Below are 25315 nucleotides of genomic sequence, written 5' to 3'. Positions count from 1 at the left end.
AACAGGGTGATCTCGTGTATGTTAACTATGCACAGACTGAAGACTTCCTTAAACTAGAGAGGGACATGAAAATCAATTGCTCTGGGAAGATTGTGATTGCCAGATACGGGAAAATTTTCAGAGGAAATAAGGTAAAAATCATTTCTTTTTTCCCTTCCCCCAATATAAAAAAAATCTTACATGTGTAGAAACATATCCCTAAAATTTTCTGAGGACCATGATCCTTTCATATTCTGTAACACGGCCACCTTATGGGGAGGACACGTTTACTAGCTTATACACAGGGGTTTTAAATAGGGTCATTGGAGTTTGAACCAGTGTAGAAGTTCAAGCAGAACAAAGCATATTTTTTCATACCTGCAAATATGCCTGTGGTCTACATAGAAGCATTCATTGGATTTGTTGTTGCCATCAGTATCTTCATTTTTTAATATTATCTTTGAAAATACTAAATTCAATTTTAATGTGAATTGTTAATATAGGTAATCAGAGAAACTAAATTCTACATAGCAGTTTTAAAAAATTACTGTCACTTGATCTATTCATTTTTTTCCTCTTTTGTGAGAAATTAAATTTCAAAAATATTCCCCCCCCCAGTCATAAAAGATATAGAAATCTGGCCTGTGGAGTCTGCTTACTTCTTGTGCTCCTAGACCAGTGGAAGAAACAGCAAGTACTTGCTATCACTATTGTGGACATTTCCTAAAGCTACAGCTCTGAGGGATGATCCATCCCTAGAAACCCATTTTTATTTTATCATTTTATTTTTTTCTTAGAAGCCCATTTTTAGAACCCGAAGTAAGAAAAAGCAAAGCCAGTTCTCTGTGAGATGTCCTTTGTTGTAGGTCTAATGATAAAAGATTGAAAATAAAGTTTGGCTATTCATTTAAGTGTAATTTCAAAAAAAAATGATATTATCAAATCTGGAACAACCAACCTGAAATAAGAGAGACATTGTTCTTTCCAGGTTAAAAACGCCCAGGTGGCAGGGGCCAAAGGAGTCATTCTGTACTCAGATCCTGCTGATTACTTTGCTCCTGGGGTAGAGTCCTATCCAGATGGTTGGAATCTTCCTGGACATGGTGTCCAGCGTGGAAATATCTTAAATCTTAATGGTGCAGGGGACCCTCTCACACCTGGTTACCCAGCAAATGGTGAGTGATAGGACCTTAATCATCATGGGAAACTAAAAAAAAAAAAAAAAAAAAAAAAAAAAAAAAACCTTTTTAAGTGATTTTATTAAAGGATTTTGAGATCAACTATGTCTTTTCAAAATTCTCTTTGCATCTAAGAAGTAAGTTCAAGAGTTTCAAACTCTGGAAATTATTGGTTTATGTCCCTTATCTCTTATTTGGAACACTTGGGCCTGATGGGTTTTAGAACTATTATATTTTCAGATATCTAAAAGTAATATGGGGCATATCCTATATATTGCCTAACACTCAGGAGGCTGGGATAGGATACAGGAAGCAGGCATATAAATATTTTTGCAACAAAATGTATGAATAATCATACTAAGCAGAGGTAAATAATAAATGATAATATGAATAACCACATGTCTGCTCAAACTAGATTTTGCTGTCAAATGAGTTTGCATCAAATCAGGTTTTGATGCTAAGCAAATTCCCTCCAAATTTATGGTTTTAAGTTTTTGGATTTCCTAGTTGTGGATAAGGGACAGCAGAAAAGAAGTTCTATAAACCTCCAAAATGGCACATTTAAAATATAGAGTCCTGGGGCACCTGGATGGCTCAGTCAGTTAAGCCTCTGACTCTTGATTTCAGCTTAGGTCATGATTTTGTGGTCGTGAGATCAAGTCCCACATCTGGCTCCATGCTCAGCGTGGAGTCTACTTGAGGATTCTCTGTCTCCCTCTCCCTTGGCCCCTCTCCCTGCCCACACACACTCTCTCTCAATAAATAAAATCTTTTTAAAAAACAAAAAAAATATAAAGTCCAGAAAATGCTTATTGCATCTTTGCTATATAAATACCATAGTGATAACTTTCTAGGACTGTTTCCTGAATGACAGCTGTTACACGTATTAACAGACCTATTAGCCTCGTAGTATTACTGCCTCTGCTTGACAGGAGGAAAGGGAGACAAGCGGGCTGTCTGCCCAGATCACCACCCAGGTAAGTGAGGGCTTCCAGCCGCCTGGCTCCGGATGCACATGCTTGTGTAAGGCTGAAATGCTTCCCTGTAAAAGTGGAGATCATTAACAAAGGGAGCCACTTTATTTTTAATGTCCTCAGCTATTTGATAAGGTTTACAAAAATCTGTGATCATTGAGTTTCTGTGGTTTATTTTTTTTAGAGATTTTATTTATTTGAAAGAGAGAGATAGCAAGAGAGAGCATGAGCAGGGGCAGAGGGAGAAGCAAGCTCCCCACTGAGCAGGGAGCCCAAAGTGGGGCTGCATCCCAGGACCCTGGGATTACGACCAGAGCTGAAAGCAGACACTTAACCCACTGAGCCACGCAGGTGCCCCTGAATTTGTGTGGTTAAAACTAGCTAAGTCTATATCTTGGATAAAATAGGTTGCCAAATCAGGGAAATACAAATCAAAACCACAATGAGATACCACCTCACACCAGTCAATGGCTAAAATTAACAAGTCAGGAAATGACAGATGTTGGCGAGGATGCAGCGAAAGGGGAACCCTCCTACACTGTTGGTGGGAATGCAAGCTGGTGCAGCCACTCTGGAAAACAGTATGGAGGTTCCTCAAAAAGTTGAAAATAGAGCTACCCTATGACCCAGTAATTGCAGTACTGGGTATTTACCCCAAAGATACAAATGTAGAGATCCAAAGGGGCACCTGCACCTCAATGTTTATCGCAGCAATGTCCACAATAGCCAAACTGTAGAAAGATCCCAGATGTCCATCGACAGATGAATGGATAAAGACAAAAAGGTACACACACACACACACACACACACACACACACACACACACACACACTGGAATATTATTCAGCCATCAAAAAGAATGAAATCTTGCCATTTGCAATGACGTGGATGAAACTAGAGGGTATTATGCTAAGTAAAATAAGTAAATCAGAGAAAGACAATTATATGATCTCACTGATATGTGGAATTTAAGAAACATAGCAGAGGATCATAGGGGAAGAAAGGAGAAAATGAAACAAGATGAAACCAGAGAGGGAGACAAACCATAAGAGACCCTTAATCTTAGGAAACAAACTGAGGGTGGCTAGAGGGAAGGGGGGTGGGGGAATGGGGTAACTGGGTGATTGAGAGTAGGGGAGGTATGTGTTGTGGTGAGCGCTGGGTTAACACAATGTAAGACTAATGAATCACAAACCTATACCCCTGAATACCTATACCCCTGAAACAAATAATACATTATATGTTAATAATAGAATAAAATAAAATCTGTTATACCACACAGTAAAAAATAAAAAATTAAAAAAAATAGGTCACCAAATTATCTGTGGCATTTTCATATTTATTCTTCATCTGGTTTTTCTGTCAAATTGTAAACTCCTTTAAAGCTTATGTATTTTGGCTTTGTAAATCTTGGAACTGTCATGATATTTTTTTAAACAATACATATTCTTCTATAATAAAATCACATAAATATACCTGAATTTCACTTACTTTTTATTCCCAAATTAAAAAATTCTATATAATTTCTCTTAATCTGTTTTACAAAACTAAGATTATGAACATAAAATGAACTTAACTGGAATATTTCTGTTGATTATCCTTAAATTTAAATGATAGTATTAGGAGGAGGAAAATGGTATCCCTGGTATCCCTATGGGACTTATATTTATTGAATTCCCTTTTGTGCCTTTTTTTTTTCTTTTCTTTTCCTTTTAGTTTTACTTTTTATTATGGAACAGTTCTTACATACACAAAAATAGTGGTAATTATCAACATATTTTATCAATTTTGTTTCATCTCTTATCCTCCCTTTTTTGTTGTTACTTAGGAAAAATTTTAAATAAAGCCCACATCGCATATCATTATGTCATTTTACCCATAAAAAGGATATACTTTTGCAATCACCTAAAGTTCTTATTAATTTAAAATTTGAAGAAAAAGTAGAAAAATAACTCATATTTTTATTTATTTTTTTCTTTTTTTTACTCATTTAATGTTGTGTTAATCACCATACATTACATCATTAGTTTTTAATGTAGTGTTCCATGATTCATTGCTTGTGTATAATACCCAGTGGCTCCACGCAGAATGTGCCCTCTTTAATACCCATCACCAGGCTAACCATCCCCCTACCACCCTCCCCTCTAGAACCCTCAGTTTGTTTTTCAGAGTCCATCATCTCTCATGGTTCATCCCCTCTGATATCCCCCCCTTCATTCTTACCCTCCTGCTATCTTCTTCTTTTTTTTTCCTTAACATATATTGCATTATTTGTTTCAGAGGTACAGATCTGTGATTCAACAGTCTTGCACAATTCACAGCGCTCACCATAGCACATACACTCCCCAACGTCTATCACCCAGGCACCCCCTCCCTCCCACCCCTCACCACTCCAGGAATTCCACTTTGTTTCCTGAGATTAAGAATTCCTCATATCAGTGAGGTCATATGATACATGTCTTTCTCTGATTGACTTATTTCACTCAGCATAACACCCTCCAGTTCCATCCACATCATTGCAAATGGCAAGATCTCATTCCTTTTGATGGCTGCAAATACTCCATTGTGTATATATACCACCTCTTCTTTATCCATTCATCTGTCGATGGACATCTTGGCTCTTTCCACAGTTTGGCTATTGTGGACATTGCTGCTATAAACATTGGGGTGCACGTACCCCTTCAGATCCCTACATTTGTATCTTTGTGGTAAATACCCAGTAGTGCAATTGCTGGGTCATAGGGTAGTTCTATTTTCAACTTTTTGAGGAACCTCCATACTGTTTTCCAGAGTGGTTGCACCAGATTGCATTCCCACCAACAGTGTAGGAGGGTTCCCCTTTCTCCACATCCCCGCCAACATCTGTTGTTTCCTAACTTGTTAATTTTAGCCATTCTGACTGGTGTGAGAGGGTATCTCATTGAGGTTTTGATTTGGATTTCCCTGATGCCGAGCGATGTTGAGCACTTTGTCATCTCTCTGTTGGCCATTTGGATGTCTTCTTTGGAAAAAATGTCTGCCCATGTCTTCTGCCCAATTCTTGATTGGGTTATTTGTTCTTTGGGTGTTGAGTTTGATAAGTTCTTTATAGATTTTGGATACTAGGCCTTTATCTGATGTCATTTGCAAATATTTTCTTCCATTCTGTCGGTTGTCTGTTGGTTTTTTGACTGTTTCTTTTGCTGTGCAAAAGCTTTTTTTTTTTAATGATTTTATTTATTTATTCATGAGCGACAGAGGTGGGGAGAGAGAGAGAGAGAGAGAAGCAGAGGGAGAAGCAGGCTCCCAAGGAGCAGGGAGCCCGATGCGGGACTCGATCCCAGGACCCTGGGATCATGACCTGAGCCGAAGGCAAATGCTTAACCATCTGAGCCACCCAGGCGCCCTGTGCAAAAGCTTTTTATCTTGATGAAATCCCAATAGTTCATTTTTACCCTTGTTTCCCTTGCCTTTGGTGATGTTTCTAGGAATAAGTTGCTGCGGCTGAGGTCGAAGAGGTTGCTGCCTGTGTTCTCCTTTAGGATTTTGATGGACTCCTGTCTCACATCTAGGTCTTTCAACCATTTGGAGTCTATTTTTGTGTGTGTTGTAAGGAAATGGTCCAGTTTCATTCTTCTGCATGTGGCTGTCCAATTTTCCCAACACCATTTGTTGAAGAGACTGTCTTTTTTCCATTGGACATTCTTTCCTGCTTTGTCGAAGATGAGTTGACCATAGAGTTGAGGGTCCATTTCTGGGCTCTTGATTCTGTTCCATTGATCTATATGTCTGTTTTTGTACCAGTACCATTCTGTCTTGATGATGACAGCTTTGTAATAGAGCTTGAAGTCTGGAATTGGGATGCCGCCAGCTTTGCTTTTCTTTGTCAACATTCCTCTGGCTATTCGGGGTCTTTTCTGGTTCCATACAAATTTTAGGATTATTTGTTCCATTTCTTTGAAAAAAGTGGATGGTACTTTGATGGGGATTGTATTGAATGTATAGATTGCTCTAGGTAGAATTGACATCTTCACAATCTTTGTTCTTCCAATCCATGAGCATGGAACGTTTTTCCAATTCTTTGTGTCTTCCTCAATTTCTTTCATAAGATTTTATAGTTTTCTGAGTACAGATTCTTTGCCTTTTGGTTAGATTTATTCCTAGGTATCTTATGGTTTGGGTGCAACTGTAAATGGGATCGACTCCTTAATTTCTCTTTCTTCTGTCTTGTTGTTGGTGTATAGGAATGCTACTGATTTCTGTGCATTGATTTTATATCCTGCCACTTTACTGAATTCCTGTATGAGTTCTAGCAGTTTTGCGGTGCAGTCTATGGGGTTTTCCACATAAAGTATCATATCATTTGCAACGAGAGAGAGTTTGACTTCTTTGCTGATTTCGATGCCTTTGATTTATTTTTGTTGTCTGATTGCTGTGGCTAGGACTTCTAATACCATGTTGAATAGCAGTGTTGATAGTGGACATCCCTGCCGTGTTCCTGACCTTAAGGGGAAAGCTCTCAGTTTTTTCCCCATTGAGAATGATATTCGCTGTGGGTTTTACATAGATGGCTTTTATGATATTGAGGTATGTATGCTCTATCCCTATCCTCTGAACAGTTTTGATCAAGAAAGGGTGCTGTACTTTGTCAAATGCTTTTCCTGAATCTATTGAAAGCATCGTATGGTGCTTATTCTTTCTTTTATTAATGTATTGTGTCACACTGATTGATTTGTGGATGTTGAACCAACCTTGCAGCCCAGAGATAAATCGCACTTGATCGTGGTGAAGAATCCTTTTAATGTACTGTTGGATCCTATTGGCTAGTATTTTGGTGAGAATTTTTGCATCCATGTTCATCAAGGATATTGGTCTGTAATTCTTTTTGATGGGGTCTTTGTCTGGTTTGGGGATCAAGGTAATGGTGGCCTCATAAAACGAGTTTGGAAGTTTTCCTTCCATTTCTATTTTTTGGAACAGTTTCAGGAGAATAGGTATTAATTCTTCTTTAAATGTTTGGTAGAATTCCCCTGGGAAGCCATCCGGCCCTGGGCTTTTGTCTGTTGGGAGATTTTTGATGACTACTTCAATTTCCTTAGTGGGTATAGGTCTGTTGAGGTTTTCTATTTCTTCCTGGTTCAGTTTTGGTAGTTGATACATCTCTAGGAATGCATCCATTTCTTCCAGATTGTCTAATTTGCTGGCAAAGAGTTGCTCATAAGATGTTCTTATAATTGTTTGTATTTCTTTGGTGTTGGTTGTGATCTCTCCTCTTTCTTTCATGATTTTTTGATTTGGGTCATTTCTCTTTTCTTTTTGATCAGTCTGGCCAGGGGTTTATCAATCTTATTAATTCTTTCAAAGAACCAGCTCCCCATTTTGTTGATCTGTTCTACTGTTCTTTTGGTTTCTATTTCATTGATTTCTGCTCTGATCTTTATTATTTCTCTTCTTCTGCTGGGTCTAAGCTTTATTTGCTGTTCTTGCTCCAGCTCCTTTAGGTGTAGGGTTAGGTTGTGTATTTGAGACCTTTCTTATTTCTTGAGAAAGACTTGTATTGCTATATACTTTCCTCTTAGGACTGCCTTTGCTGTATCCTAAAGATTTTGAAGAATTTTGTTTTCATTTTCATTTGTTTCCATGAATTTTTTAATTCTTCTTTAATTTCCTGGTTGACCCATTCATTCTTTAGTAGGATGCTCTTTAGCCTCCATGTATTTGAGTTCTTTCTGACTTTCGTCTTGTGATTGAGTTCTAGTTTCAAAGCATTGTGGTCTGAAAATATACAGGGAATGATCCCAATATTTTGGTACCGGTTGAGACCTGATTTGTGACCTAGGATGTGATCTATTCTGGAAAATATTCCATGGGCACTAGAGAAGAAGGTGTATTCTGTTGCTTTGTGATGGAATATTCTGAATATATCTGTGAAGTTCATTTGGTCCAGTGTGTCATTTAAAATCTTTATTTCCTTGTTGATCTTTTGCTTAGATGATCTGTCCATTTCAGTGATGGGTGTGTTAAAGTCCCCCACTATTATTGTATTGTTGTCAATGTGTTTCTTTGCTTTTGTTATTAATTGCCTTATATAATTGGCTGCTCCCATGTTAGGAGCATAGATATTTACAATTGTTAGATCTTCTTTTTGGATAAACCCTTTAAGTAGTGTATAGTGTCCTTCCTCATCTCTTATTACAGTCTTTGGTTTAAAATCTAATTTGTCTGATAGAAGGATTGCCACCCCAGCTTTCTCTTGGTGTCCATTAACATGGTAAATTGTTTTCTACCCCCTCACTTTCAATCTGGAGGTGTCTTTGGGTCTAAAATGAATCTCTTGCAGACAGCATATTGATGGGTCTTGTTTTTTTATCCTATCTGATAGCCTCTGTCTTTTATTTGGGGCATTTAGCCCATTTTCATTCAGGGTAGCTATTGAAAGATATGAAATTAGTGCCATTTAATTGCCTGTAAGGTGACTGTTACTGTATATTGTCTGTGTTCCTTTCTGGTCTATGTTGCTTTTAGACTCTCTCTTTACTTAGAGGACCCCTTTCAATATTTCCTGTAGGGCTGGTTTTGTGTTTGCAATTCCTTTAGTTTTTGTTGTACTGGAATCTTTTTATGTCTCCTTCTATTTTCAATGACAGCCTAGTTGGATATAGTGTTTTTGGCTGCATATTTTTCTCATTTAGTGCTCTGAAGATATCATGCCAGTCCTTTCTGTCCTGCCAGGTCTCTGTGGATAGGTCTGTTGCCATTCTAATGTTTCTAGCATTGTGGGTTACAGATTTCTTCTTCTGAGCTGCCTTCAGGATTTTCCTTTGTCTGTGAGACTCATAAGTCTTACTATTAGATGTCAGGTTGTTGACCTATTTTTATTGATTTTGAGAGGTGTTTTCTGTGCCTCATGAATTTTGTTGCCTATTTTCTTTTCCAAATTAGGGAAGTTCTCTGCTATAATTTGCTTCAATATACCTTCTGCACCTCTCTCTCTCTCTTTCATCTTCTTCTGGGATCCCAATAATTCTAATGTTGCTTCATGGTACAGTATCGCTTATCTCTCGAATTCTGCCCTCATGATCCAGTAGTTGTTTATCTCTCTTTTTCTCAGCTTCTTTATTTTCCATCATTTGGTCTTCTATATCACTAATTCTCTCTTCTGCCTCATTTATCCTAGCAGTTAGAGCCTCCCTTTTTGAATGCACCTCAAAAATACCCTTTTTGATTTAGACTTGGTTAGATTTTTGTTCTTTTATTTCTCCAGAAAGGGTTTCTCTAATAACTTCCATGCTTTTTCCAAGCCCAGCTAGTATCTTTAAAATCATCATTCTGAACTCTAGTTCTGACAATACTAATGTCCGTATTGATTAGGTCCCTGGCAGTCGGTACTGCCTCTTGTTCTTTTTGTTGAGGTGATTTTTTTTCCATCTTGTTATTTTGTCCAGCGGTGAAGAGATGAATGAGAGAACAAAATGCTAACAGTGTCACAACGTCCCCAGAAAATATACAGTAAACAAATCAGGAAAGACCTGAAACTGGGGGGAAAGAAAGGGAAAGAAAGAAAAAAGAAAAAGATAAAAAGAAACAAAAACAAAACAGAACAAAAAAACAGAATATGATCAAATATGATCAGGCGGGTGCATAGATCAGTGCCACATTCTAGATTTTGGGCGTATTTTGGTCTGTTAGAAGAAAGTGCCTCCCAAAGTTTTAAAGAAAGGAGAACTTATATATGTACAAAAATAAGGGTTAATATGATGAAGGGATGGAATATGACTGTAAAGATGAAAATTATAAAAGATTTTATAAAAGGAATTGATAAGATAACAAGTTGGTTGAAAAAAGAAAGAAGAGGATAAAAAAAGAGATTATGTGATCAGGCAGGAGACTAGAACAAAGTCATACACTAGAGATTTAGGGTATATTTTGATCTGTTATGAGAAACTGTATCTCAAAATTTTAAAGAGAGAACAACTTATATATATATATATACACCAAAAATAAGGGTAACTACTATGAAGGGATAGAATATGATTCTAAAAATGAAAAATAAAAAATATGTTTTAAAAAACTGATCGATACGATATTGGTTGAAAAAGGGAGAAAAAAACTCAAAAAAAAGAAAAAAGAAAAGACAGTTAAAAAAATTAACTTTGAAAGACTAAAGAATCATGGGGAAAAAGCCATGAATTCTTTTTTTTTTTTTTTTTTTTTTTTTTAATTTTTTATTGTTATGTTAATCACCATATATTACATCATTAGTTTTTGGTGCAGTGTTCCATGATTCATTGTTTGTTCATAACACCAGTGCTCCATGCAGAACGTGCCCTCCTCAATACCCATCACCAGGCTAACCCATCCCCCTACCTCCCTCCCCTCTAGAACCCTCAGTTTGTTTTTCAGAGTCCATCATCTCTCATGGTTCGTCTCCCCCTCTGACATACTCCCCTTTTCTTCCTCTCCTGTTATCTTCTTCTTTTTCTTTTTTCTTAAAATATGTTGCATTATTTGTTTCAGAAGTACAGATCTGTGATTCAACAGTCTTGCACAATTCACAGCGCTCACCGTAGCACATACCCTCCCCAATATCTATCATCCAGCCACCCCATCCCTCCCACCCCCTACCACTCCAGTAACACTCAGTTTCTTTCCTGAGATTAAGAATTCCTCATATCAGTGAGGTCATGTGATACATGTCTTTCTCTGATTGACTTATTTCACTCAGCATAACACCCTCCAGTTCCATCCACGTCGTTGCAAATGGCAAGATCTCATTCCTTTTGATGGCTGCATAATATTCCATTGTGTATATATACCACATCTTCTTTATCCATTCATCTGTCGATGGGCATCTTGGCTCTTTCCACAGTTTGGCTATGGTGGACATTGCTGCTATAAACATTGGGGTACATGTACCCCTTCGGGTCCCTACATTTGTATCTTTGTGGTAAATACCCAGTAGTGCAATTGCTGGATCGAACAAAGCCATGAATTCTATGTGCAGTATTCCCCTAGCGCTGGAACTCTGCCGTTCTCATTGATCTGTAAACTTGGTCTTGGCCGGCTTTCTTGCGGATCTTCTGTGGAAGGGGCCTGTTGCCATGGTTCCCAAATGTCTTTGCTGGAGGCGGAATTGCCCCACCCTTGCTGGTCCAGGCTAAGTAATCAGCTTGGGTTTGCTCTCAGGAGCTTTTGTTCCCTGCAAGCTTTCTGTACAGCTTTGGAGGACGAGAGTGAAAATGGCGGCCTCCCAATATCCGCCCCGGAGGAGCCAAGAACTCGGGGGCCCACTCCTCAGTAAGCCTGCAGAGAAAAGCAGTCAGTCACTCCCATCTCCCTGGTCTCCGGTCGCACTACATGCTCCCCTGGCCTGTGACCGAGCATTTCTATCTCTGGCACCCGACCCCGTGTTGAGTCTCCAAACCCAGCAGATCCCTGCCGTGCGCTCCCATGCCGCTCCTCCCGGGGGAGGAAGGGGAGTATCCCCAGCTCTGCCGCTTGTTGCGTTCCTGCTGGAGGAGAAGTGGCCCGACTGCAGCGCGGATCACAGTTTATGGCAACCCTGAGCTGAAAGCCCGCGCCTTGGCTCCATCTCTGCAGCCAGCTTCCCCGCTCGGATACCTGGGAGCTCTGCTGCACCTAGGAACCCCTGGTCTTTCTGTGACCCCGAGGGTCCTGAGACCACACTGTCCCAAGAGGGTTCCACCCCCCGCTTAGCCACTGGAGCGACGTCCCTCAGCGGAGCCGACTTCTGAAAGTTCTGATTTTGTGATCTGCTGATCTTTCTGTTGCAAGAAGCAGCCGATGGAAGACCCCTCCCCTGCCGTCTATCCTCCTGAATATCACCTCGGATTCACTTCCCTGACATCCTATCTTCCAGAAAGTGGTCGCTTTTCTGTTCAGAGCGTTGTTGCTATTCTTTTCTTCGATCTCCTGTTGAGTTTGTAGATGTTCAGAATGGTTTGATCCCTATCAAGCTGAATTCCTGGGACCAGACAAAATCCAGATCTCTTACTCCTCTGCCATCTTGCCAATATTTTCTAATTTTCCTTCCTCTCTCTCTTTTTTAAGATATTATTTTTTTGAGAGAGAGAGCACAAGGTGGGAGAAGGGTAGAGGGGAAAGGGAGAAGCAGACTCCCCACTGAGCAGGGAGCCCTAATTGGGGCTCGATCCCAGGTCCCTGAGAACATGACCTGAGCTGAAGGCAGACGCTTAAAGACTGAGCCACCCAGGCACCCCCAGTGTCTATTCTTTTGTACCTTGCTGCTTTTGTTCAGTATAACGATTTAAGATTTATCCGTGTTATTGTGTGTACTAATCGTTTGTTCCTTTTAATTGCTGAGTAGAATTCTACTGTGTGATTATACTACAGATTGTTTTTATTTTTTTTAATGGATCACCTCACGAATTTACATGTCATCCTTGCACAGGGGACTTGCTAATCTCTGTATTGTTCCAAGTTTAGTATATGTGCTGCACCAGATTGTTTATTCCTGTTCCTGTTGACAGACATCTGTACCGTGTTCCATGTTTGGCTGCCCGAATGCAACTGCTATGAAAAATTTTGTACAATTTTGTCTTTTTGTGTACATGTATTTTCTTCTTCATTGGGGAAATACCTAGGAAAGTAATTGCCATGTCCTCCTGCACAATTCTGTATAACCTTACTTTTCAAAAGAGTTATCCAAAATGACTGTATATTTTTACATTCTTGCAAGGTAGGTGGGAGAGTTTCAGTTGTTCCACATACTGACATTCAAAATTGTCTTTTTATTATGACAGTTCTAGTAGATGCAATATAAAAATGTGTTTAAGGTGATTTACAGACAAACTTTTGAAAGAGACTGAATTTTTACTAACATGTGTTCCACTTTTTTCAGAATATGCTTATAGACGTGAAATTACAGAGGCTGTTGGTCTTCCAAACATTCCTGTTCATCCAATTGGATACTATGATGCACAAAAGCTCCTGGAGTAAGTTTGTTAGCAACAAACAGATGGCTGTTTGGATATTTCTCTTTATTGGCAGTCTTCAACTACCGGCAATATTCAACATCTGAATATTTCTTCAACATTCAGGAATGCTGAAATTCTCTTAGATGGTAGAACCTATAATTTTGTCACCATTTTAAAGAATAGTGGTTCTATTCTGGAATTTATGTTACGTAGTGGTATCCAGTGTGTGACAGTCATGAAAATGAGACTTTCAGTTCACCACCTATAGGGGTGTGATTGATCAGTGGCTCTAGCTACTGCACTTTGAAATCTCTCACCCTGTTTGTATCAAGGCCTTGCTTCCCACAGGCGTTCCCAGTCAGTGACTGGTTGCAGCAGGGACAACTAAAACAGGCCCATCACTGGGAAGCACAGGGCTCCTCTCATGGGAGACCTTGGCTCAGGATTCCACGGCAGGCTTGCCCAACTAGATGCCACCATCCACCACTATTTCCTTCCTTCTCTTTCTCCTGCACACCACGTGAGACCTACATTGCAGTCTGTTGGCTTTTTCAGCCTTGCCCCCCACCCCTTGCTATTTCTCTCACAGGCTTTTCCTCTAAGAAATCTCTTACTCATCTCATCCTTGTATTATCCATGACTTGGGTGACCTGGAATAACATAGTATAAGAGCAATTCCATTTTATTTTCCTCTCTATTCCTCTTCCCCCTCTGCTTTCCTGACATTGCAACCGTTTCCTTCTTTCCTGCCCTGCTTTCTCCCATCTGCATGTCCCTTCTTGTCCAGTGTCCTTTAGGAGGGAGAGAACATGACTTCTCTATAAGTAGAATTGTGAGAGAAGCATCGGGCCAGATAGTACCTTTTCTCAAATAAGAAGGCATTCTTAATCATTTTATTCCAGTCTCCATAAGAAGACTTTTTATGACCTAATGCAAGGCCCTCCTTTGAGGAGGCTGACATTCAGAGAAGTGGAGAGATTCGGAGAAGTGGATTCAGGAATAGCACCTTGGTCTCTTTTGCTTTTGGGCTCTTAGCTTTGCCACATGGGTTAGAATTCAGGATTCAGGCACAAATTTTGAGGGCACCATGGCTATGTATTTATCTAAACATATTTATAAAGTCTAAATATTTGTGATATTTAAAAGATGAAAGTGATCATAACATAACTTATAATAGTGGAAAACTGTAAATAACACATCTTTAATAATTGGTAAGTAGATACATCACTGGCTATGATGTGCATGGATCCATTAAAATATATGTTGTACGAGAATATTTAATGATATGGAAACACACTTATGCTATACTACTAAGTGGAAATGGCAGATTTATCTAGATATCTAGATATATATAGATATATCTATACATAGATATGCAGAGACATATAGAGAGAATAATCTCATTTATGTAAAAGTTTTTTTTAAATAAGCCTGTATTATCTTTGTAATTAGAAAAAGAGTGCATGAAAAGAAAGAAGGAAAGATCATATAGAATTGATTTGAGGTGTACTTAACTATGTCTAGCATTTGATGTTCCTTAGATTAAGTAGGTCAATGTCAGCTATATCCTAAATGTGGACTTAGAATTACTTGATCGGAAAAAATCACAAATGTAGTTTGTCTCTAATATACTAGCTTCTTTAAGCCATCTTGTAAATGCAATCACCATTAATAAGATAACTTCCATGGAAAAGTGCATTTTGCTTTGAAAACACCATAATTAAAAATGAACTTTGGAAGCACAATCCACTTGGAAATAGGAGATGATCTTTATATATTAAAAGCAGGAAGATAGCTCCTATATTTTTTCTTTTCCTTTTTTTAAGATTTTATTTTTAAGCAATTCCTACAGCCAGTGTGGGGCTCGAACTCACAACCCTGAGATCAAGAGTCACATGCTCCACCGACTGAGCCAGTTAGGCCCCTCTCCTATTTTATTTTCCATACTTTCCAAGATAAAATGAAACATTCTACATGATTGGAATTTAGTCTTATAATTTTTTTTCAAAGAACATATAATTTGTTTATGAATTTTACTGTGTAAATTTACTCCCTCTGCACACTTAGAAGTATGCTCATTGTCCCTGATAGTCAATTCTCAGATGCCCACAAACAGTTAGTCATTTAACATTATGTATTATTTGGAAAAGATGTTTTACAAGTTGGATACATCATAAAATGAGAATTTCTTAATAAATGTGTGAGAAGACGAGGAGAGATATAAAATCATATAATGGCCCAAGAGTGCTGAGAATTTCAATAAAAGTTGATGAGATGTGAGTTAAAAGAAAGCAAAACCACATTTACTTGGGTGGGAGGGATTCCCATCTATACTGAAGGGAATGTGATTATATGGCTTTCATTTGCCTCCCCAAGTAACTACTAGTATTATGATAGCAACACCAACAATAATGACAGTGATAATAATAGCATCTATCATGCTTTTATTTGTCAATTTTGTTCATCTTTTCTCAAAGAATCAACTTTTGGTGTCATGGGTTTTCTCTATTTCCTTCCTCTATTCTCTAATTATTTTTGTTACAATCTTTATTATTTCCTTTCTCATGCTTGATACAAGCTTAGTTTGCTCTTTATTGTCCAGTTTTTTAAGGTGGAAGACTAGTTTATTGATTTGATGTCTTTCTACTTCTTAAATATAGATGTTTACGACTATACATTTTTCTCCAAGCACTGTTTTAGCTAAATCCCATAAGTTTTGATATGTTGTATCTTCATTTCCATTCATCACCAAGTATTTTCTAATTACTCTTGTGATTTTTCCTTTCAGCCATTGGATATTTAGGAGGCAGCTGTTTGATTTCCATATATTTTCATATTTCCCAAATTCCCACCTGTTATTGATTGCTAAATTATTTCTTTTGTAGTTGGATTAATAAACAGATTATATAATTAATAAAAGGGTTGCATGATCTCAGTCATTTAAATTTATTTAGACTCATTTCACAGCCTAATATATAGTCTATCCTGGTAATATATTCCATATGGACTTGAGAAGAACGTGTATTCAGCTGTCGTCAGATAGAGTGTTCCAGATGTGCCACCGGATATTTCTGGCTTGCCAGCTTTTTCAGCTCTAAGTCTGGGGTAGATACCAAAAAGTAAACTGAAGGAACTCACCACTGTGTCTTTTCTTGTACTCTGAAGTCCCAAGCTAGTGTGTTTTCTTCTCTCCACCCTTCAGAGCCTAATGTTTGTTTTCTATACACTTATGGTCCAGAGAATTTAGTTGTACTTAGCAGGAAGAATAGGGTAAAGCACATCTCCATTTTTCCAGAAGCAAAGTTTTACTCCTTTTCAAGCTTCTGTCATGGTACCCTAGTCATCTTATAGCACAGCCAAAACAGTCACCATGCCTTACACTTTGCTCTATACTTCTCTGCGCCTGTACCTTTTTATACCATACTTTGTACCTGGAATGCTCTCCACGTCATCTTCCCATGCCGAGATCTTAAATCATCCTTTAAAACTCAAACAAGTAAAACCTCTAGAAAGTTGCTCATGATCCCATAAGCTAAATCAAGCTTTCTTTTGTCTATATTCTTTACAACTTTCTCTATCATTTGTGTTGTTTTGTTTTATATTATAGTTGGCTTTATATGTATCTTCTTCTGATTAACTTCTGACTACACTCTTGGGTAGAACCACCGTGTCATGTACATATCTGTGTTCCTTAGTAGAACACATTATCTTGAACATTGAAGACAATCTTTGCCAAATGGACAAATAAAAATTAATTTGCTACAGGATATAGATTTTAAATGCAATGCTGTTTATACATATATGTTGAGCATCTCCTAGCCAATCAAATCTTTTCAGAGACATTTTCAACATTATATTTCCTGAATTTTTATGGTTTGAAAGTTTAATATTCAACTTTTTAATCTTCTTGGAATTTATGTTTTATTTATAGAGTGAAGTAAGTACCTAAAGAAGCTTATATCCTTAATTGTATCAGTTACATTTATGGACTAAAACTTCTATTCTCCACAGATGTATGATATTTCCTAAATCGATACATCAAATTCTTATATACAACTATTATATTCTGTTCCAGTCATCTGTTTGCTTGTCCTTGTGGGGCACTACAACTGTAGTTTTATATTTTATTATTTTGTGGGAATATGGACTATTCATTACCTTCCTTATGTTATAATACACAATTTACTGTTATTCTTCCTGATGATTTACCTTCTTTTGTTTTTCATATTTTTATTTTGAAAAAGAAATAACATTTACACAGTTCAAAATTCAAAGGGGTATACGTAAAAGGTTTCCATCTTACCCATTTACATCCCAAAAGCAATTAGTATTGTTAACTTAAAATATATCATTATAGTAATATTTTATGTATAATCCAGTATAGGTATATATTTCTTCACTTATGTTCCACAACATTTTTGCATACTTAATACTCTGCTGTTTTGACTGATTATGCTTTCTATTATGTAAAATGCCTCTCTTCATGTTACTTGATGCTCTTTATGTGAAATTTTATTATAAATAGATAAATTGTATAGTATATTACTTGAAATTATGTTTATTAGCCAAACTCCTTAGTGAGATAGGAAAAAAAGTAAGCATTTACTCTCTGATAGAACATTTTAAAACAGAAATATTACTTATAATTAGTTTTCTATGAGAAGATAATCTAATCGATTGTTTTAGTATTGTGTGTGCAGCAGAGTCTAGGTCAAGTTGAACTGTCCACATTTCCTCGGATAGGCAGGCAGGGAACAGCAGCTGTGTGTAGGCACAGAACAAAGGAGGGAGCTGCAGAACCTGCTCCATGGCAAAGCCTGGGGTGCATGGGGGTCTTTGAGGACAGATAAATTCATAAAAGATAGATTGATCTTTTCCATGTTCTTAATTTTCCCTTGAACCACATTCTTCTTTTTGCTGCAGTTTAGCAAGGGCACATTTGGTTTCCATGCTGAAATCAAGAATAAGTCAATCAGTGCTCTTAAAAGAGTAAAGGCAGATATGTTGAAGTAAAACCACAAGAACCCCTTCATTCCATAAACATTATCATGTTATCTTTCTCAGTCACCCACTGAGAATTAACCAGGGCTAGTGGCATGTACTGGCTGGTCTGCCTGAATCTTTCTACCTTTTTATATTTTTTTAAAGATTTTTATTTTATTTTATTTTTTTTATTTGACAGAGAGAGAGAGCACAAGCAGGGGGAGCGGCAATCAGAGGGAGAAGGAGTCTCCCTGCTGAGCAGGGAGCCAGATGTGGGGCTTCATCCCGGGACCCTGGGACCATGACCTGAGCCACTCAGGTGCCCCTCTACCTTTTTAAATTAAAAAAAAAAAAAATGAAGCTTTTAGGGCCTGTTGATTGAAGTGAAATCCTTTCCTTTGCTCTTCTTCACTCCCTAATAGATGTGTGTGAAAGGACTTTGTAAAAGATGACCATACACATATTTGGGGATATATTTATCAGTGGGAGAAGTAACAAAATAGAAAATCCCAGAGTTTGACGTCAGAGCTCTTTCCCCAGTGTGTGTCCTGGAAAGCACTTTGTAAACTGGCTTTCTTTTAGAAACTGGGAACGCAGAGTCTGGATTCTGACCAGATGTTTGACCCTCAACTATACCACTTACCAGCTGCATGACTTCAAGCAGGTTACCAGTCTCTCTCAGCCTCACACCTCTCATCTTTGAAGTGGGAGTAACAGTAGATCCCACCTCATAAGAGCCATAGGAAGGGGGAAATGGCATATCCCTGACTCATAGAGACCGTTATGAGCAGGCACTCAAGAAAGTGAGCTCACTGACATTTTAACTGTTAGCTGCAAAATATTCCTTCAGCTGATAATACTTTTTGCGTTCAACAGGAAAATGGGTGGGGCAGCGCCGCCAGATAGCAACTGGAAAGGAAATCTCCACGTGCCCTACAATGTTGGACCTGGCTTTATTGGCAACTTTTCTACAAGGTTAAGAGACTATTTCTATCATAACTCTCTTTTGGGGAAGGAAATCTTTTTTTTTTTTCAAAAAAACAATTACAGAGGATGACTGAAAAAGTAAAATATATCTAGTACTGGCAGGAAACAAAACCACAGGTTGTAGACAGGAGTACACTTACCTCATTGGTATCAGACAACGGAACAATGGAATTCTTGCATGTGTACATTTAGAAATCTTTAAAATGATGTAAGAATTAAAAAAAACCTGGGGGGGGCAAAGCGTTAACCAGTGTTTTCAGAATGTGTCCTTTATTTTTGTTTAGAAAAGTCAAGATGCACATCCATTCTAACAACAAAGTGACAAGAATATACAATGTGATTGGAACTCTCAGAGGAGCAGTAGAACCAGGTAAATTAATCATTTGCTCAGCAAATATCAATTGAGCAATTCTTCTGGGCCAGGTACTCCTCTGAGCTCTGGGAATGTATGGTGAATAGAGCACAGCAACTCTTTGCCGTAATGGAACTTACACAAACACAGAATACATAAATATGAGGTAATTTTGTATTGTGATACATGTTGTGAAGAAAAGGAAATGTGGGGCTAGGCTGGTTAGATGCCCAAGGTTAGTTAATGTTAAGCTGTGCATGCTTCAGTTAAATGATCAAGGGAGCAAGGGCAGGAAGAGGTCATTCTGAGGTATTTTCTTAGGGTTTTCTGGATTAGTTTGCCACATATTTTGCTTGGGGAAATATCTTCATGATAGCTACAAGCATCTATATAAAAGATAACGCTCTTAGAAAATTCAGGTAACCTTGTGGTGCTTAGGTGGCTCAGTCGGTTAAGCATCCAACTCTTGATTTCGGCTCAGGTCCTGATGTCAGGGTCATGAGACTGAGCCCCGTGTCAGGCTCCACGGTCAGCATAAGATTCTCTGTACAACCTGGCTCATGTGCGCTCACTCTCTAAAAACAGAAAGAAAATTAAGGTAACCTTGAATTAATGAATCCTTTACATAGTTTTATTTTCCCTTGAAGTTAATAAGATATATAGACACGATTTCCACAGAATTTCAGATGACCTACAGATTAATACCTTTTATAAATAGTCTTGATTATGTTTGAATTCCTTAGGAATTATGGATATGTATTTGTTACCCACAAGCATTACACATATTTTTCTTAGAAGCAGCCAAAGCTTGCTTTCAGTGATAAAGAATATTGGTATTGGTATGCTTTTAGTGAGTACTAAACAATATATAATGGGCAATTCATTGAATCTTCCTGAGTACCTATTTTGTGCTGGCTCTGTATTAGGCATGAAGGATGAAGGGATAAAATGAGAACAAGGAACCATAAATTCAAGTGTGGTAACTGTTGGTCAGATATGATAGGATTGCTCTGAAGGCTGGATCATGGGAGCAGTTCCCTCCCGTTTGGAAGCTAGGAAAGAGTCATAGAGGAAGAAAATCGCTGAGCTGTACCTTGAAAATTGACCAGAAGGATTAGGAAGCAGAGAACCTACTATGTGGCCACTGCATTCTCTTACTCTGAAAATACTGGAAGCAAAGTGACAAGTAGGTAAGAGAGGAGTAACAGAATTATAAAGAGAGGTGGATGGAATAATTTCTATCCTTCTATACTTATCATTACCTCTATACTTATGATTATTATCATACATTGAAGTATACCTTTGCTTATCACATTCATATTTTCTTCATACATCAAAATCAGAACAAAATAGGTATATTTACACAAGTCTTCAGGAACCTTGATATCTTTCTTGGAGTTGTGAATGCTCTCTGTTTGGATGTTCTTGAGTCATTTGCAGTTTGCCCCGTTGTTGACCTGGAATGACAAGTAATTCTGCAATGATGCTTTCTAGACAGATATGTCATTCTTGGAGGTCACCGTGACTCATGGGTGTTTGGTGGCATTGACCCTCAGAGCGGAGCAGCTGTTGTTCATGAAATTGTGAGGAGTTTTGGAACACTGAAAAAAGAAGGTAATATAAACAGAAAGTAAAAAGATCAGCCTCCCTGAATCTCAGTGTAGTCCTCTGTAAAGTGTGTAAAATTACCACTTTCTCATATGATTGTGTGAAGGGTCACCTGGGAGGATGTGTGCAAAGTATACCACCCTAGTAGCATTGAGTACTTAGTAATACCTACTAGCATAGAACAGCTTTCAATAACTTGTGGCTATATTACTCATGTGGGTTAGTTAATTATATTGTTTATTTATTTTTGCTTATTTATAGAATAATGTTTACATTATTGATATTCATAAAATTATAATCTGAAATAAAGGAATTCTGCTGTTAGGGGTTTGCTCTTGACAACAAAGAAGGTGGAAATGGGTTACTTCACAGGAGAGGACAAACCAAAATAGGTCATAGGCCAAAGTGTCCTGATCAGAGAACTGTGAGCATAAGTTTCTTGGGCCCTTCTAGCCTCACACGTCAGGTCAAGTGTCCCAAGTAAGGAGATGGAAGCTTTCTCAGAAAAGTACTGGTCTCGCTGCCTAATAGGATGTCTCAAAAGTTTGATGTTTGCATTCCCACACCCCCAGCCTTGGTTTGTTCTCGGGAGATTTAGGTTTCTCCTCCTAGCACAATTGCTTCAATCATTTTAGAATCTTCTTATGAAAAAAGATAAGATTGAGTTCAAATGGCTGCTTTTTAAAATAAATTACGCCTTGAGAGCAGAAAATCCACGCTGTGTACTGACCCTGCAAATTAGGGTTTGGGGCTGGAAATGTGATCCAGGTTTTTTTTTTTAGCAACAATAAAAACAATGGCAAAAATATATTAAGTTTGCATGGTGCTCATTTCCTCAGAGAACCAGTGTTTTCGCATGTTCTCTATTTTGAACTCTTAGCAACCAGGGAGAAGTCTAGTTATTTCTGTTCTCGTTTCACCAATAAGCTAATCAAGGTTTATAGAATCCAGTTATATAGCTAGTGTGTGGTGTACCTAGTATGTGGCAGAGTCAGAGAACCAGGGTTTCAACTCAAATTTCTGGCTACCTATCCACAAAACCATGTTTCTCTTTAAAACAAAATGGTAAAGGGCTCTATTCTTTTTTTCTGCACAGTTCTCTTGTATTTTAAGAACACAGAATTATGAGGGCTTGAATCTACATAGCTCATGAATTAGCTAGTCTTTAACAGTAGTACAAAAAAATGCCATGATCTTGCAATAAGACTCCCTACGATGAATACAAAACATCACAGTGACAATAAAAGCATGCCAAAAGAATGCAGTGATGAGGAATGACAATTCATAGGAAATTTGAATAATATCATGAACAAACTTGACAAAAATAAAACACTGGACTCAGCTGTAGGGATACATATTCTTAATAAGCACAACTGAACTATTTACTAAAATAATGACAAGTTTTTGGAGCACGTATGAAGTGCTGTATTTGTAAACATGACTCCATTCAGTCTTCCCCCAAATCAAGTAATATCTTCATCTTTACCTTGCTACTTCTGGGGTACAGATGAAGAAAGGAAAACTGAGGAAGCTTGCATAACTTCCCCTCAGTCCTAATGCTAGTAAGTGAAAGAACTGGTAATCGAAATAAGATCTTTCTTGAACTCCAAGGTCAGTGTTTCTAACTCCCAGCCATATCACCTCCTTTTTGAGCAGCGCTAAGTTATTGTAACCCCCACAGACATCGGTACTGCTAACAGAGCTTCTGTTGACAAATTCTGGCAGAGAATGGAGTGAAATCACACAACCAGCTGACACTGAACAATTGTTTGTGCAATGCCAGAACATGGAAGGGTTGTAAGGAATTTTCTCTCAGTTTTATCTGCTCTCGGAACATAGACCACATCTAGCACTTTCTTCTTTTTCTCCGGGCAGCTGCAGAACCAGATGGCTGCCTGTGTGTATCCAATCATATACACCGATTAGAATATTATGACCTCACAGAATTTTTGCTGTGTCTACATTTTCCCCCTTTTCAGTGCAAATGTGCTCTTTTGTATTGACAAATCAGCTTTAAAAATCTCACAAAAGGAATTTATATAAGTAAAAATTCTCACCAGAGTTCACCTTTCCTAAACAACCAGTGAAGTTTTAGTGTTGTTTTTCTGTGGAGTTTTACAATGTCTTGGATATATTATGCATTTTCCCAGCATTTATGTGTCTATACATATATTTTAGGATGGAGACCTAGAAGAACAATTTTGTTTGCAAGCTGGGATGCAGAAGAATTTGGTCTTCTTGGTTCTACTGAGTGGGCAGAGGTTAGTTGATAATTTGCTACAATATAAATTTTCATTATAGCAAAGCATTTAGGACTTAATTCTCAAGGATGTAAAAATAACAAGTGATTTCAATGAGAACATATTCAGACTTTTTTCCAAAGTCTGAAATAACACATCCTTGTTTAAAAATAACAATCTCTCTGTATTAAGGAACTGTTTGGTTTGAACTTTTGAAGCCACTTAATGTCACTTGTCAAAATGATTAATCTTCATTTTCTGGGAGTGTGACAGTAAATAAGTAAATTCCCTAGAAACCAAACATCAAAATAAGATATCATTTTTTCTATCGTCCTTTCCAAATTAGCTCCTAAAGCTAACCACATTTAAATCCCTTCTTGAGCCTGAACAGTAAGGTATACTTTTCACATTTATGTTCCTTATATGACTGACTCTAAATTAAATCATGGTAAAAATGAGGCAGGAAGTCTAACTGCAGAATATTTGATAGGCCCCTTTGGAAGTAATTTTACCTTTACACAGAAGATGTTATACACAAACCAAATAGTAACCACAGATCAGAAATCAGTAATGGATATGCAAAAAATAAAGAGACAGGAATCCAAGTCTATCGCTAGAGAAAGCCAACTAATCGTGAGAGAAGAGAGCCAAAGAAGAAAGGAACAGAGAGGAACTATAAAAACAACCATAATACAAGTGACAAAATGGCAATAAGTACATCCCTATCAAGAATTACTTTGAATGTAAATGGACTAAACATTCCAATCAAAAGACAAAAAGCAGAATGGACAAAAAAGCAAGACCCATCTACATGCTGCCTACAAGAGATTCATTTTAGACTTAGAGACACATGCCAACTGAAATTGAAGGGATGGAGAAATATTTATGCAAGTGGATGTGAAAAGAAATCTGGGGCAGCAATACTTATATTGGACAAAATAGACTTTAAAATAGACTGTAACGAGACAAAGAAGGACACTGTATAATCATAAAAGAAACAATCCAACAAGGAGATAAAACAATTGTAAGTATTTAGGCACACAACATGGGAGCACCCAAATATATAAAGCAGTTAACAACAAACATAAAGGAACTAATTGATAGTAATACAGTAATAGTAGAAGAATTTGACACCCCATTTATATCAATAGATAGATTATCCAAACAGAAAATCAATCAGGAAATAGCAGTTTTGAATGACACTTTGGGCCAGATGGATCTAACAGATACATTCAGAATGTTCCATCCTAAAACAGCAGGATACACATTCTTTTCAAGTCTACATGGAACGTTCTCCAGAATATATCATATATTAGGTCACAAAATAAGCCTCAACAAATTCACAAAGATTGAAGTCATTCCATGCATCTTTTCTGACCAGAACACTATGAAACTATGTCAACCACAAAAAAAAAATCTGGAAAGAGCTCAAATACATGGAGGTTAAATAACATGCTACTAAACAATGAATGGGTCAACCAAGATATGAAAGAGGAAATCAAAAAATACGTGGAAGCAAATGAAAATGAAAACACAATGGTCCAAAATCTTTGGGTTGCAGCAAAAGCTGTTCTAAGAAGGAAGTTTATAGCAATACAGGTCTACCTTAAGAAGCAAGAAAAATCTCAGATAAAAAACCTAACCTTACATCTAAAAAAACTATAAAAAGAAGAACAAACAAAACCCAAAATCAGTAGAAGGAAGGGAACTAAAGATTAGAGGAGAAATGAACGAAATAGAAACTAAAAAAAAAAAAAAAAGTACAACAGATCAATGAAACCAGGAGCTGCTTCTTTGAAAAGATCAATAAAATTGATAAACCTTTAGCTAAACTCATCAAAAAAAAGAGAGGACTCACACAAAATCAGGAATGAAAGAGGAGAAATACCAACCAACACTACAGATATACAAAGGATTATAAGAGAATATTACGAAAAATATTATGAAAAATTATATGTGCCAACAAACTGGACAACCGAGAAGAAATGGATAAATTCTTAGAAACATCATTTGGGGCGCCTGGGTGGCTCAGTCATTAAGTGTCTGCCTTCAGCTCAGGTCATGATCCCAGGGTCCC

At 37.6% G+C, this 25315-nt stretch overlaps 1 protein-coding gene and 1 pseudogene across 1 annotated transcript in view; one reads left to right on the top strand and one right to left on the bottom strand.

The window, feature by feature from the left end:
* FOLH1B (folate hydrolase 1B) overlaps positions 1-25315 on the top strand; it is a 75902-nt gene that overhangs the window by 21075 nt on the left and 29512 nt on the right. The window contains exons 5-11 of the mRNA XM_035723064.1: positions 6-131; positions 968-1154; positions 12993-13086; positions 18928-19026; positions 19323-19408; positions 20885-21004; positions 23177-23259. Coding sequence (XP_035578957.1) covers positions 6-131; positions 968-1154; positions 12993-13086; positions 18928-19026; positions 19323-19408; positions 20885-21004; positions 23177-23259 — 795 coding nt within the window. The remainder of the gene's footprint in view (positions 1-5; positions 132-967; positions 1155-12992; positions 13087-18927; positions 19027-19322; positions 19409-20884; positions 21005-23176; positions 23260-25315) is intronic.
* LOC113915572 lies at positions 12498-12591 on the bottom strand (annotated as a pseudogene).

The sequence above is a fragment of the Zalophus californianus genome, chromosome 11 (assembly GCF_009762305.2).
Source record: "Zalophus californianus isolate mZalCal1 chromosome 11, mZalCal1.pri.v2, whole genome shotgun sequence".
Taxonomy (NCBI): Eukaryota; Metazoa; Chordata; class Mammalia; order Carnivora; family Otariidae; genus Zalophus; species Zalophus californianus.
The sequence above is the reverse complement of the archived record's forward strand: the minus strand, read 5'-3'. Positions and strand labels throughout refer to the sequence as shown.